The following is a 13,597-nucleotide window of genomic DNA, read 5'->3' as shown; positions in this document are numbered from 1 at the left end:
GACTTAACCAGTTTCCTCCCAATGGCCAGGAGAGCAAGGTTGCTCAAACAATCTTGGCCCATCATGTTGCGGGTGTATGACTTGACCTGTTTTAAAAAGGAGAAGCTCCTCTCTACACCTGCCGATGTAGCGCCCATTGTTGCCATTAACGACAACAGCTTGTATAACTGAGGCATTGCACTATCCAACAGCTTACCCCTGCCCCCCTGTAAGTCATGATCGGAATATAGTACTTGAAGTTCAGATCTCAGTCTTCCCAAGTCAAAGAAATGGCTATAACTTTACAGCACACTTTCAAAGGCCTCCTCTGGAAACACTTGTCTCATTTTATAAAATTTCCCTGGATTGACTAATTCTAAGAAGCTCATGCTTTCGAAATTTAAAAAACGCTGAGAAATCTGCTCCATGAGTCTTGTCTGCCATTATGCACAGCTTCCTAGGTGGCTAGTTTCCCCTTCCACAAGCTACTTTAATTATATGAACGAACTGAAACAATGCTGAAACAAGGAGAAAAGGCAAGAACGCTATAATATGTTTTTTTTTTATTATTATTTAAAGAATGATTTGTACAAACAAAAATGGTTTATCACCAGCAAACAATACAGAGTGCAGCAGTTCGTCGTACCACTTCACCTGCAAATCTGCATGGGACTGAACTCGAATCTCTGTAGCGCTGTTGTATACTTAAGCCATGCTGTCAAAAAAGGGGTTCCGCCCATAGAGATCCAGTGAAGCTGGGCTTCAGGAGGGTTTAACGGAAATGTATGACAAGAAAATTGCGTCAAATAATCTACAATTAATACCTGATTCTGAACGAGCTAGTCATGAAGTTGAACGCGTTTAGCGCACTTTTATTAAAAAATCTATATAAATACAACAGTGCATATATGAGCATTTACTTTCTGACATAGTAGAGGAAGCGGAGCTTCCCTTGTAGTCTTAGAGCAGCCACCACTGATCCAGTGTTTAACTGGATGAATACCAGACTCGTATCAAAAGTCATCACATTTTTTTCTGAAAGTGACAAACTGTCTACAAATTTAAAATGACAAAAATAAAAAAACTAAATCTCAAAGTATTTTCCCCAAATATTACAGATGTATCATACTGAGCAAACTGTACAAAAAGCTTTGAAACACTAATTTGGGTTTCAGGGGCACTTTAAATATCACAGTTATGCTAGGGAGTTAGTTAGGGAAAGAAAATGTATAAGAGGAAATTGGTCCTTTCACAGGGAGTGTGACTTTTCTATTAAAAACGGGCTACAGATAAACTCTGGGTTTTGTACAGTGTTTGCCAAAAAAAGGATGCTGAACCTATCCTTGGAGAAGCCTGACGTTGCCAGTTTCACAGTGACATCCATATTTCACCGTTAGCATAAAGGAAAAGTCCCATCTTGTCATCTAGGCAAATATCTGGCTTACTAGAAGAAAAAGTGACTGATTTGTAACTCATACATGCTCCTCCATTCCCTAAATTCGATTACTTTGTCTAATCTACAGTATATGGTTGCCAGGAAATTGAGGCTGGACCAAGACTAAGTGCACCTTTAATTTAAAGTTGCATTCTTGTACCTCATCCTTCATTCTCTCAGCCCTACCCAATGCTTTTCTTAGTCCAAAATGGTTCTGCTGCACTAATGCACCCTCTGGGGCTGCTAATGGCTAAGCCAATCCACAATGCTACAGAGAACATCATAATCAGGAATACTCTGTTAGTCTGTTTAACGCATTCCTGCCAGGCATGAAAAACACTTTCTCCTTAGCCTATGAATGGTGAAGAGTGGAAACAGGTATGTAAACATTCACAGTCAAATGATTCTATATCCATTTGTACCACATTTATCCTAACTCTGATCAAACTTTTTTCATTCAGTAGGACTGATTGTTAGATAGACATATTCAAAAGCTCCAACCCCCCTACTCCTAATTTTAACTAAATATATGTGTGTTATATCTAAATTTTACCCATTTAATAAGGCAGTGGGTGAGGACAATGCATTTTTCAGAGTTTACACATCTAGGTGGATGTTGAATTGAAATTAATCAGTACACATTCATATATCAATATAGTTCATCTGTTATTTATGCTTTTTAATTTGGGTTGGGGGGGGTAAGGACAGTTCTTTTAGTGTAATATTGTGTTTCAGCTCCTGTGGCCAATGCAATGATGGGTCTGATACAATAATTTAAAATATTTATTTCTTGGTATTTCCATCTCACTCACTCACCCGTGTCCTCCGCAATCATCCTACTTCAATCATTACTTCTGCCCGAAGCATTTTTAACCAAATAAGATTCTAGACTTTTAACCACACCGAAAAATCAAAACTTTACAGTATTAGAAAGATTTCATGATGATATCCTTAAGAACTGTCTTCATAAGCAAAATAAATTGCATACTTATTTGTTCAAAATGAGTTGCATACAATAACTATGGCTGTGGCATTTTTATTGCTAAATTAAGTAGGACGATAAGTCAGAATGTATACTATTTTAGATGGTTCAACAGACCAGAGTGAGAGCACAGGTATGTCTCCCTAATTTTTAGACAGTTAGAAATAATAGTCAAATAAACAAATAAATAGGGATTTCTCACACAATAAACAGAGGTGTGATCTAAAAAAATATAGTGGAGTAAGAAAAGGTCATAGATGAATGGGGAATAAAAGGGTTTGGCAGAGTTTTGAACGTAGGGGTCGGAGAGGTCTAATTAAAACTGCACAAAGAAGTGGGCAACAAACACGCTGTGTCCTACAGGAGAACGGCCAATTAAATAGGTTCCTGATCAAACAGGCATACAGTAGGCTGTGAGCTGCATGTCTTCTCTAGCAATAACTGCACTAACGAGGTCCCTGTGACTAGAGTGTAGAGGTGCCAAGGTCAGGAAGAACGCATGCTACATATCACTTCAAAGGAAAAGCAGCAAGAAAAAAAAAAAAGAATGAGAAAAAGATGCAAAGCAAAGACAATCACAGGATGCTTTGGTAGCAGGAGAAGCAGGATCCTGAGACAGATCTGCAAGCCAGCGATCTTGTAATCTTGTACTGTGGTTAACAGTGTACATAGATCAACATCAGCAGCACCTCAGGCTGCAAAACACTCAGTGTTCCACACACCAGGAAGCAGACAGATGGTGAGACCTGGGCTGCTGTTTGCTTTGGACCATATCAAGTGCTTCAGGTGGGCAGATGATGAGGATGCAGGATGGCAGGGTCAATACTCAAAAGAGAGCACACACGAGAGATAGAGAGAGAAAGAGAGAGAGATAAAGAGAGAGAGATAAAGAGAGAGAGCGAGCACTCTTATAGTGACATGATGAGAAAGAAACATGAAAAGGTGCAGGTGTCTCTTTACTTCTTCTCATCACAAGTCCACCAAGGACTCTCAAAGGACTCTGTAAAGGGGACCGGGAGGAAAAGCAGATGGCCGATATTATGCATTCGCCTCACGGATGTTGTGCACTACTCTAGCCAGGAGGTGGCTAAAATGCATTCGAGCAGCTTTGCAGCAAAGCCAGGCTGTTGTGTCAGATCCAGGCAGGGCAGGATAGCCAAGGTGACTAACCAGTCAATGAAGCTGATAGCCGAGGGAAAAAAAAAACAAAAAAAAACTTTCAGGAATCTTGTCTCTGAGAAACAACCTAAGCCCCCCTGCCAGGCAGCATGTGGGCAATAAATGACATAAAAGTGTACAGCATTTATGTGTGTGTTGACATTGTGCTGGGTATCCAAGCATGCTTAGCACAGTTTGGGGGGAATTCACGCTTGAATTTTTGCATAAATGTGTGTGTTTACGTGGCTGCTGTTCTGATAAAGCTTTTCACTAAGGAAGGCTCGGAGCAGATGGATGAGGGAGGAGGATGGGCAGTTACCCCCCCAGAGCAGGGACCTCTACTCCCCGCTGAGCTCCTTGGGCCTTGCCAAAGCCTGGATTTTCATGTAAAACTGGGCTGCCTACAAGAACGGTGCGTTTGGGCCACGGCCGAGCCAGGAGCCCCTGCCGCTGCCAGGACAGGCGCTCAGCAGTAACAAGGCAGATGGCTGGGGCTCAGAGTGTGGACAGGAAATAAATAACACAGCACAAAAAGTGGAAACACTGCCTCTTCTGGCCAGATGGAACGGCAGGAAAGTTCACAAGACCGAAATGGGATGCCTCACTAGACCGCACCTTGTTAGTTAGGTTCAGGTTATGTAGAGCATGATGGCCATGTGAGAAGGATCCTCACACCTGCTGTTTCCAAACAGTGGCCCAATTGCTGCATGGGGAATTTCTTTTTGTCAGGATTAAACGGTTGCAGCTGCACTACTACTGCTCAGGGTGTTAAACAGTTTATTATTATTAAAAATAAACTATTAATACTGTCAGTTGTTTCGCAATTTAGAGGTTAAGACCTCTAAATATTACAAAAACGTATTTAGATTCTTTTCTTACACTTAAAGAATGGACAGGTCAATTAGGACAATAAATTAATAGGCTTTATAATGCCTATTTCAAATTAAAACTCTATTTGTCACACACAACCAAACAGAACAACATAGCAAAGAATTAAAAGGCCTTTTGTGTAACGGTGACAGGAACACAATGGTTTTCAAGGCTTTTAAATCAGGTGCCCGACAACACTCTTGTCACCAAACTTGATGATGAAAGGAGTTGAAAGTTGTATTGGAATTGAAAGGGGCCACACACTCGTAGGTGTACCGTGAGTATAGCAGTGATCTCAACATGCAACCCTGGGAGGCGTCCAGTGCTCAGGGGGAGGGAAGGTAAGACAAGTCTGAAATAACATTGGATTTATACTGTTCGGTGCTGCACTGTATTTATCGAAGAGCATTTTAACACAAGTTGTCTTCGTGCTGCCCAAATTATTCGAGCCATCTGTAGAAGGTGCGTGATGGTGTGATCAATACAGGGACAAGGAAGTGATGCAAACTGTAATGTAATGAAAGGATTTTGACCAGCCTTCAAACCACTACATCTCAACTGGGGTTAGGGCTAATGGGAAATTAGAGTTGGGACAGAAATGATCATAGACTGTTTAGGGGTTACTAATTGTGACAGGGAGAGTTCAAATATCTCAATGAACATGAGTGCCAACCGATCAGCACAGGCTCTAAAGGACTCGACCTGAGATACCGTCTGGTCCTGTTGCCATTCTGGTGTTTACTCTCCTGAACGCTTTTCTCATGCCATGCTCCGAAATGATGTAAGTAATTCCCATTCTGACATTTTCTGCAAACAGGCTACTATTGGCACTGCCGGCACTGCCAGCGCTGTTAGCTGTTGCTTCAAAGTGAGTGTAAAATTTGTTCGGGTTATGCACCAGAGACATGTCCACATTCAATGCCTTCAGTCCTCGCCACAGGTTCCTAGAGCCACTCTGTTGAAACTGTGACTCTAGTTTCCCTCCATAGCACTGCAGACTTGAACGCATCCATGGTACCAGTGGTGAGCTCAGATCTCACATTGTCGCAGATGGTTTTATCTATCCACAGCTTCTGGTTGCGAAATGTTCTGATGGTGTTTTTGTGGATGTATTATCTGCTAGTTTCATAATAAATCCCCTAAGCATTGTAATCACGCTGATGTCCCAGTTTGAGTCAGTTAAAGTCCCCTCCAAAGCAGCTACCAAATGGTCCATCGCATGACCTCCCTCTAAACAAGGACTTCCTGTTTCAACCTTTATTTGTTTTCAGCCATGAGTATGATTTCTCAAATAGTAAATGAGACTGTGCCTTGTAGCCATATTTAAATGGGGTTCAACTAGGGCTGGACAATAATTTGATATCAATATATATCGATAGAATTTATTTCAATAACGGTGATTAGATTTTTAAACACATTTCCGATATTTTTATATACATTTGAATATATATACAGTGGCGGACTGGCCATCTGGAGTACCGTGAGTTTTCCCGGCGGTCCGGCTCAGTCAGTATGCAAATATAAAAAAATGAAGGAAACCATAATATTGCATCGCTTTCCTATTTATATGGATAAGTGCGTCGATCGCACGGGCGCCGCCGACAAAGAGCATGTTGTTGCGGGAGAAAGAGGTTGATTTACGACAGTTGTTTACGGGAGTGTAGTCCAGTGCGGAAGATGCATTGTGGGTAATGAGGTCCGGTGTGTGTGAATGCTAATGCGAGATGTAAACTAGGATATAGAGCCTGAGTTTTGTTTTCTTTTCAGTAGTTTTTAGTTGGATTTAAGTGCAGGATCCACCCGAAAGGTTGTACTATAACCTGACAATGCAGCAAATAAAAAACGGACATTGACTAGTTTGTCCTTCTCATCAAAACACGAGCATGAATTAACGGGTTACGCTGCCGAGAGCAACATTAAAAATTAGGGATGCACCGAAATTTCGGCCGCCGAAAATTTTCGGCCGAAATAGCATTATCGGTTTCGGCCGAAACGTAAGAAAGCGCCGAAAATAAAAGCCGAAATTGTCGCCATGCCTCTCCCATCCTCCCGCCTCGTTCGCGCTGTCATTACGCATCAAACACGGAGTATGTCGGCGGTTTGGAAGCACTTCAAAGTTTCAGATGAGGACAGCAAAGTTGCAATATGCAACATTTTTTTAATACAAACAAAAAGAAAATATTTTAAACATGTTTTTTAATGAAGCCATTTTCGGTTTCGGTATCGGTTTTCGGCCAAGTGCATCCAAAAATTTCGGTTTCGTTTTCGGCCCAGAATTTTCATTTCGGTGCATCCCTATTAAAAATAAAGCGAAGAAGCTAACAGTGTGTTTGTTACCGCGCATGCGAATGTATTGCCCTCCCTCAATATTAATTAGACACAGTTTACGGAAGGAGAGATATTGATCCTCTCTTAATGCAGCGAATTTCTTTGAGCAAATTAATAATAATTTCAATGAATGAAAAGGAGGAAGAAGAAAAGGTGGCGCTAAAAGTTACATCAAAATAAGAAAAAGCTGTGCAGTGCCATGGAAAAGTATTTGCGCCTTTCTAGAAACATCTAGAGGAGGGGTGTCAAACTCATTTTAGGGTGAGGGCCGAATGAGAAGAAATGTGACCATGTGCGGGCCGAATTTTTTTTTTTTTTTTTTTAATCATAGTGCATCAAATTACAACAAATACACTATATTCTGTAAAACTGCATTTAACAAGTCTTTAAGAAGGGTTCATTAACACTCTTAATTCTTTTTGGGGGAAAAAACAATGCCAAGTAATGGCAAGCAAAATCCTTTCCTTTGAACATGAATATTACTTGTCAGATACTTTTTAGTAATGATAAAATAAGAAATAAAAATGCTGCAGACAGTTACAATAAATATGAAGCTATAGGCTACAATATAATTTACAAACTAGAAAAACACTTCACAATTAAAAAAATTACTTTCTCAACTCAATAGTTTAGAAAAAAATTATATACAAAAATAAATTCTTTATGGTTAATGCAAATGAAAAAAAAAATCATTCACTTTGGATATAAACATTAACTATACACTACAAATGAGAACTTTCCTTTAACAAATAAAAATCTAGATGAGGTTTGACATACGCATGTATACACACGTACGCATAATGCTTTTAACTCCGTTAAATGCCGTTTAATGTTGTATTCTTTTTGCACAGCCACGGCTTGTGAGCAGATTAAACATATTGGCTTGTCGTTGACCTCACAGAAGAAATACTTCTCTTTTCATTTCTCCTAAAACATCCGCCCTTCCAGAGCAATTTTTCTTTTTTTGGACATATCTTTAAAATCGCGAGTGCTTGCCAGACATCTTCAAATAGTCGAAGAAATTTGTTTAGGCGCCAATTTAGAATGCGGATGCGTTTTAGAGGTTTCGGCAGAAGCGCAATAGAAGAGCAGTTAAATAATCAATGATAAAATTTAAAAAATGAATAAAACAAAACACAATATTGCATCGAATACCCGGACATAGACTTTATTTAATACTACTACTAATAATAATAATGATAATAAAAAATTATTTATATTTAATATTATTGTTTAATTTAATATATTATTGTTAATAAGCTCAGTTTGAGAGTTTTATTTATTTAATAGTTTATTTCACATTTCTTGTTTGTAAGGGCTAAATACAAATACTTGTACAAATTTTGTACTGTTTATATATAATTTTAATAGGAGGAGCCTGGAGGTATTATAGACTTTGCAAATTCACTTTGCAGACCTCCATTGTGTGTGTCCTCGGCAGTTTTTTCCTGTGGCTTTTTAATATTGTCCATATCGATATCGGAATTATATCGTATCGACCAAAATTAAGAAATATATTGTGATATAAATTTTTGCCATATTGTCCAGCCCTAGGTTTAACTGTGTTCCACCATCCTTTTGCCCCTTGTGGGTCAGGTAATGTGTTGCTTTTAGTGTGGTATTGTGTGTTTGAGGCTGGCACCACTAAAGAGGTGGTAAGTTTGGTGTTTAGTAAAAGCTGACTGACTATGTCTATACTGACTATAACTGAGATACAATTTCATGCAGTGTGTTGCAGGTACAGTGGTTGTGCTGTCACTTAAATTTAGGATAAGTGCAGTATAAAAAGTATGTTTGGAGCACTTGATGGTAGTCAACCTCACCAGTACCATATTGGAATATTTTGTACCTTCCTATAAGCACACAGACAGCACTGCACGAATCTAGACTGAAAAGGATTTATTACCTCTGATGATCGTCAGCTTGGCCTGGACGCTGACCTCGCCTTCACTGTTCTCTGCCACACACTCATAGATGTTTTCATCCCGTGGAGCTCTCAAAGGTTGAATACGGAGCACTGCTCCTGCACCTTCATCAAATTCTATGGTCTGCAGAAAGAAATGGGTTTGTTTAAAGCTTCATTTCGTTGTATAATTTTACATATGGTATATAAAAGCACAGAGAAGGAACGTGATAATACATGCATAGGCATTTGACAAACATCTTGGATATAATCATCAGCAGGCTAGTTCTAGCAGCAATCTGAAGACCTTTACCTATCATAGTGAAAAATTATATCCAGTAAACTTCTTTTACGATTACATAGATGGATAATTGACCATAACCATATGTGCTTGTTGAACATCCTGTTCTAAGGATTTGAAATACAGTAAATGTGGAGCTGTTATTTAACATATTCATTTATATTGATCGCTTGAGATTAATCAGGGGCATAATGGAAGATTACTGTATCTTTAACACTGTATATGATGTTTGCTGTGGCAGGATGTTTTGTCCATGACAGGCCAGACAGCCAGATATTAGCTGTCCATGGCCATGTATTTGAAATTTGCATATTTAAGGTAAAAAACCTTATATTGTGAGTGACTTTTATTTCTTGACATTTAATCTCATGTAATCTTTTTTTTTTTTTTTCAGAGGAGGCTTTAAAGGCACGGCTAATAAGACGCAGTGCAGTCAGTACACACCAGTCTGTCGAGTGCATGGATCAATATCAAAACAATGGCTGGAAGGGAACTCAAATCAATTTAAGCTCCTCATAAAGCCACTTTAAAATGATAAGAAGATCATTTGAGCCAAGATCATTAAAACACTTGGGGTTAAACCACACAATGAAGAAGAAAGGACGAGACTGGCGATCTGTGGGTGCATTATGGAATCTGTCGAGTCAAGTTTTCCATCAGTCTTGAACATTGACGGCATGGTTAGCACTGAGCCAGTTTTAATTAAGGCGCGCTGAGCATCAATCAGGACTCTACAGCTGCCATCTGTGCACTGATGGAGGAACACAGCAGACAAACATCATAAATAAGGTGCAGCTTGTCTCTGCACAGAGCATATGACACAATGCAAACAGCCAATTTGATGTTCGCAGAAAAAAAAAAAGTACAACAACACTATTGTTTTTGGTGTGGTGAGATGTGTTTTATGTCACTTAACCAATCGTTAGGTCTCACCTCAATGCGTTGCGAGTTGACACGCTTTCCCTTTTTATTCCAGGACACTCTCGGCTTGGGGTCCCCTGTTGCCTGGCAGACGAAGGACACTACTCCTCCTGAGACTCCAATCATGTCTACGGGAACTTTGGTGAATCTAGGTGGGGCTGAAAGATCAGACAAAAAAAAAGGAAGAATAATTACTATGTCATTATATGCACTAGAACGTAATCTAATTCATCAGTACAATAGCAGTAGCTGCAATTAAGCAAGAATAAATTGATAGCTGCCTGTTATTTTGTCCCCAGATTTACTGCAAGCATAATCGTTCACAAAACACAGGAAACATAAGGGTCTGGGGTTAGAGTAGGCTTGGGGCTTTTTCATGCGGGCAAGGGAGAGCTCAGAAAGAAGAAATTGTAAAGACAGACAGAGAATGAGAAAGTGCATGGTCCAATAGGGATCCAGCCCAGAGATGACTTGGTCCAATGCAGCAATTTGGCAGGTGTTAAGCTAGAGACAATCTAAACATTCAGACCATTAATATTTGAAAGGAACAGTGAATAAATAAAATTGCACAGCCGTTTTTCTTGATTTTACTGCCCAGTTACTGCACTCATCCTAAAAACCCACACATGTTCTAAAATAACTAATAGTATCCAAGGAAACATATTAATCAAGGTTTTAAAAAAAGACACATCATAATATAGACTTTTTCTAAATTATAAATCATAATGGAATAATAATATGTAAATGAACAGAGAAGATCTAATGCTTTATTATTATGTTATAAAGGGCAAAATAGATACTAGCTCCAGAATCAAATAAAGGGAGAGTAAATACACATCCATTATAAGAGACAGGTAGTTCTTTCTGAAGTACTGTTTTATAGGATCCAACATTAGCAGGCTGCAATGTCTCTCTCTCTCTCTGTCTCTCATGGGCGACTACATTTCTCCTGGACTGAAGGCGAATCTAAACATAACTAGATGTAAGAAGAAACTCTCACTGATAACTTGTTAAAATCCAGCAAATGCACATATACGAAAAGATGATCAAACGGGCGAGCAAACCCATCGGTTTAATTATTAAGGGTCGGCAGGCTGAGCAGACTCATTGGGAAGAGATAAACACGCATGAAGGAGAGTTCCCGTATTTATGCCAGACAAGAAAACAAGCGGGAAAAAAAATGAGAGTGGTGGAGCTGAAACATTATAAATAAATGGTTGCTTTCCAAGTTCAACAACCATCACTTCCTGATCATACAGACATAAACACACTCGCTTGCGGACTTTGATTAAAGTGTATGAGTCATATAGCTTGTTGCAAAAAGGATCAAATGGGTCACAACACTCTTTGATGTCATGTTGGCATGAGGCATTCCAAAGCTTTTTGCTCCATCAGGAACTAAGGGTCATAAGCAAATGCAGTACTAGTGTTAATTTTATCAGTTATTTTCAGATATATGAATGTGGATAAATGTTCCTGTTAGTTTTTATCACATGCAATCTATCTTATCCTACATTTGTTTAGTTAAGTTTTAGTTGACTAAATGTCTGGGCATTTTAGTCTAATTTAAGTCAAAGAAACTCCTAAGTATTTTAGTCTAGTTTTCTTCAATGAAACTAACGTTTTAGCAATAAGATTATTATTAATTAACCCTACAGTCAATCTAGTCGAGCATACCCCCCTTTTTTTTTTTAGTTTTTCACAAAACAATCATCTTAACATTTAAAATGCATCTTTCATCTCATGTTTTCAGCTAATTATATTTAATTTTTCCCATCACAGCAACTGCTGTCCAATACTTTATTTTAAACTACAAAACAATAGGAGCAGTATTGGAATAGGTGCCTAAGGATAGCTCCTATGGGTCACAATCATTTGCTAGCCTATTAGCTTAATGTTTTTAGCAACGGTTTATCTATGAAATAAACTAAAATTAAATAAAATAAATCACACGTAACAAACATAATTACCACAAAGAGGCTGTAAAACTACCTTGAGATTTTTATGGTATGCTTGATGAGTCTCTTCAGGATTGTGCTATTTTTTCCAGCAATTATGTGCCCATACTGTTTCCTCTCCGATATTACTGCACATCAGCTTTTTTCCTCTCCGGTTCAATATATTTAAAAAAGGGTTCCAATATTGGCTCTTTGTTTTCAGCCGAGTAAGACTACTGTAATGACGAAGAGTTAAAGACCACTGAGCTTGTAACATCTTGTGGCTGCGCGCGCAAAAGTATCCTGATATGCCGCGTGCTGTGACCTGGGAAATACTGCTGCTCATGCCATATGGAATGAACAACGGATTGCAGTGGATTGTGACAAAAATTGAATGTTAAAAAAAATAAAGACAGGTGTTTTATTAGGTTTTTCTTTTTTTAAACAACATTTTAGTATTTTTTTCATCATCAATATTGCATGCTGATTTCATTACCGTCACTGTTCATTGATATCGTCTTGTCTTAGGCACAGGAAAAAGATGGTCAACAAATATTTTTGGTCATTACTTTCGTTGACGGAATTAACACTATGCACGCTGTACTGTATGTACACACTCACACAAGATGTCAAGCTTCCTAACACAATAACATTGTAAAGGGCACAAAATGCATTGGATAGCCACTGATCGGCCAAGATGCAGTCTGAAGCAACTGCGAGAAAATATACTTCAGCATGCCAATAAACCAGTCCAATGCCAATACTCTGAATCAGCCAAGCTATATGAGGCACTGAGTCAAGCTTGTTCATAGCTGATGCAATGGTGGTGGTACAACCATGTAACCAGAATCATTCTCTGAACCAGTAAGAAAGAGGTTCAAACTACAACAGAGAGGTGAAAGAGCAAAATACTGTCTTTGTGTTTTGCACATGGTAAATATCAGACTCATGATAAAACCATACCAATTTCATATCTTTCTAAAATAGAAAGATAGCTGGCATTAAGAAGCTGTAAAAACAGAACAAACAGAAATTTTTGTGTCTCACCTCACAGAAAACATCTTTAACATATACAAATGATAGAAACCGTTCTGAAAAGGCCTCTATACTGTACATTAACATCACAGTTGTCCAGGAGACTGAGGCTGTTATCCAACTTAGAATAGAAAAAAAACTACATCATATAAATGACTTCTGATAGTCCCTTTTTAAACAATGCTGTGTAGGTTTTACCACTTCATTAGTAAGAACTCACGTCTTTAATCTGTTTCATTTGACTCTGGCACATAATTCCACTGTAACTCAATAATGATGTTCAATAATGTTTCCTTCATTTCACAGCTTTCTACTTCGGAGCCAGAGACCCCAGTATCTGAGGTATCTCAAGTTTTATGATAATGAATTAATGAATATGATTATTGACATGCCCATGTTTAATTTCACAGCCTGTGTTTTCAGCTAGGCCACCTGTGATTATTGAAACAGCCCAAAGTAAATGTGCTTTGTGCAAACATGTAGCTGCCCCAGATCTAACATCTCACTGGGCAAAATTAAAAGAATAAATGACATATCAGCTGCTAGAGGGAAATGGGGACGATGTCCTATAGGTTAAGAGCTTTCAGAAATAAACCAAGCAAGATCCTATATTTAAATCATTGTCGCATGGCAATTACCTATTAAAATTAGGGCTACATAATTTATTTATTTTTGGTGACTGCTATTTAAGTTGTGACATTTAACCATAAAATAACCAATGTATTTATCCAGGTTAACAGCTAAATAT

The 13,597-nt window shown here is 38.6% G+C and overlaps 1 protein-coding gene across 15 annotated transcripts in view; it reads right to left on the bottom strand.

Moving 5' to 3' along the window:
• Positions 1 to 13,597, bottom strand: part of ptprsa (protein tyrosine phosphatase receptor type Sa) — a 266,166-nt gene that overhangs the window by 128,906 nt on the left and 123,663 nt on the right. For all 15 annotated transcript variants that reach the window (XM_053513183.1, XM_053513182.1, XM_053513193.1 and 12 more), the window contains 2 exons: positions 9,890 to 10,035; positions 8,659 to 8,800 (listed from right to left, as the gene is read on the bottom strand). In XM_053513183.1, coding sequence (XP_053369158.1) covers positions 8,659 to 8,800; positions 9,890 to 10,035 — 288 coding nt within the window. The remainder of the gene's footprint in view (positions 1 to 8,658; positions 8,801 to 9,889; positions 10,036 to 13,597) is intronic.

The sequence above is a fragment of the Clarias gariepinus genome, chromosome 15 (assembly GCF_024256425.1).
Source record: "Clarias gariepinus isolate MV-2021 ecotype Netherlands chromosome 15, CGAR_prim_01v2, whole genome shotgun sequence".
Lineage (NCBI taxonomy): Eukaryota > Metazoa > Chordata > Actinopteri > Siluriformes > Clariidae > Clarias > Clarias gariepinus.
This window is presented reverse-complemented; position numbering and strand designations above follow the sequence as displayed.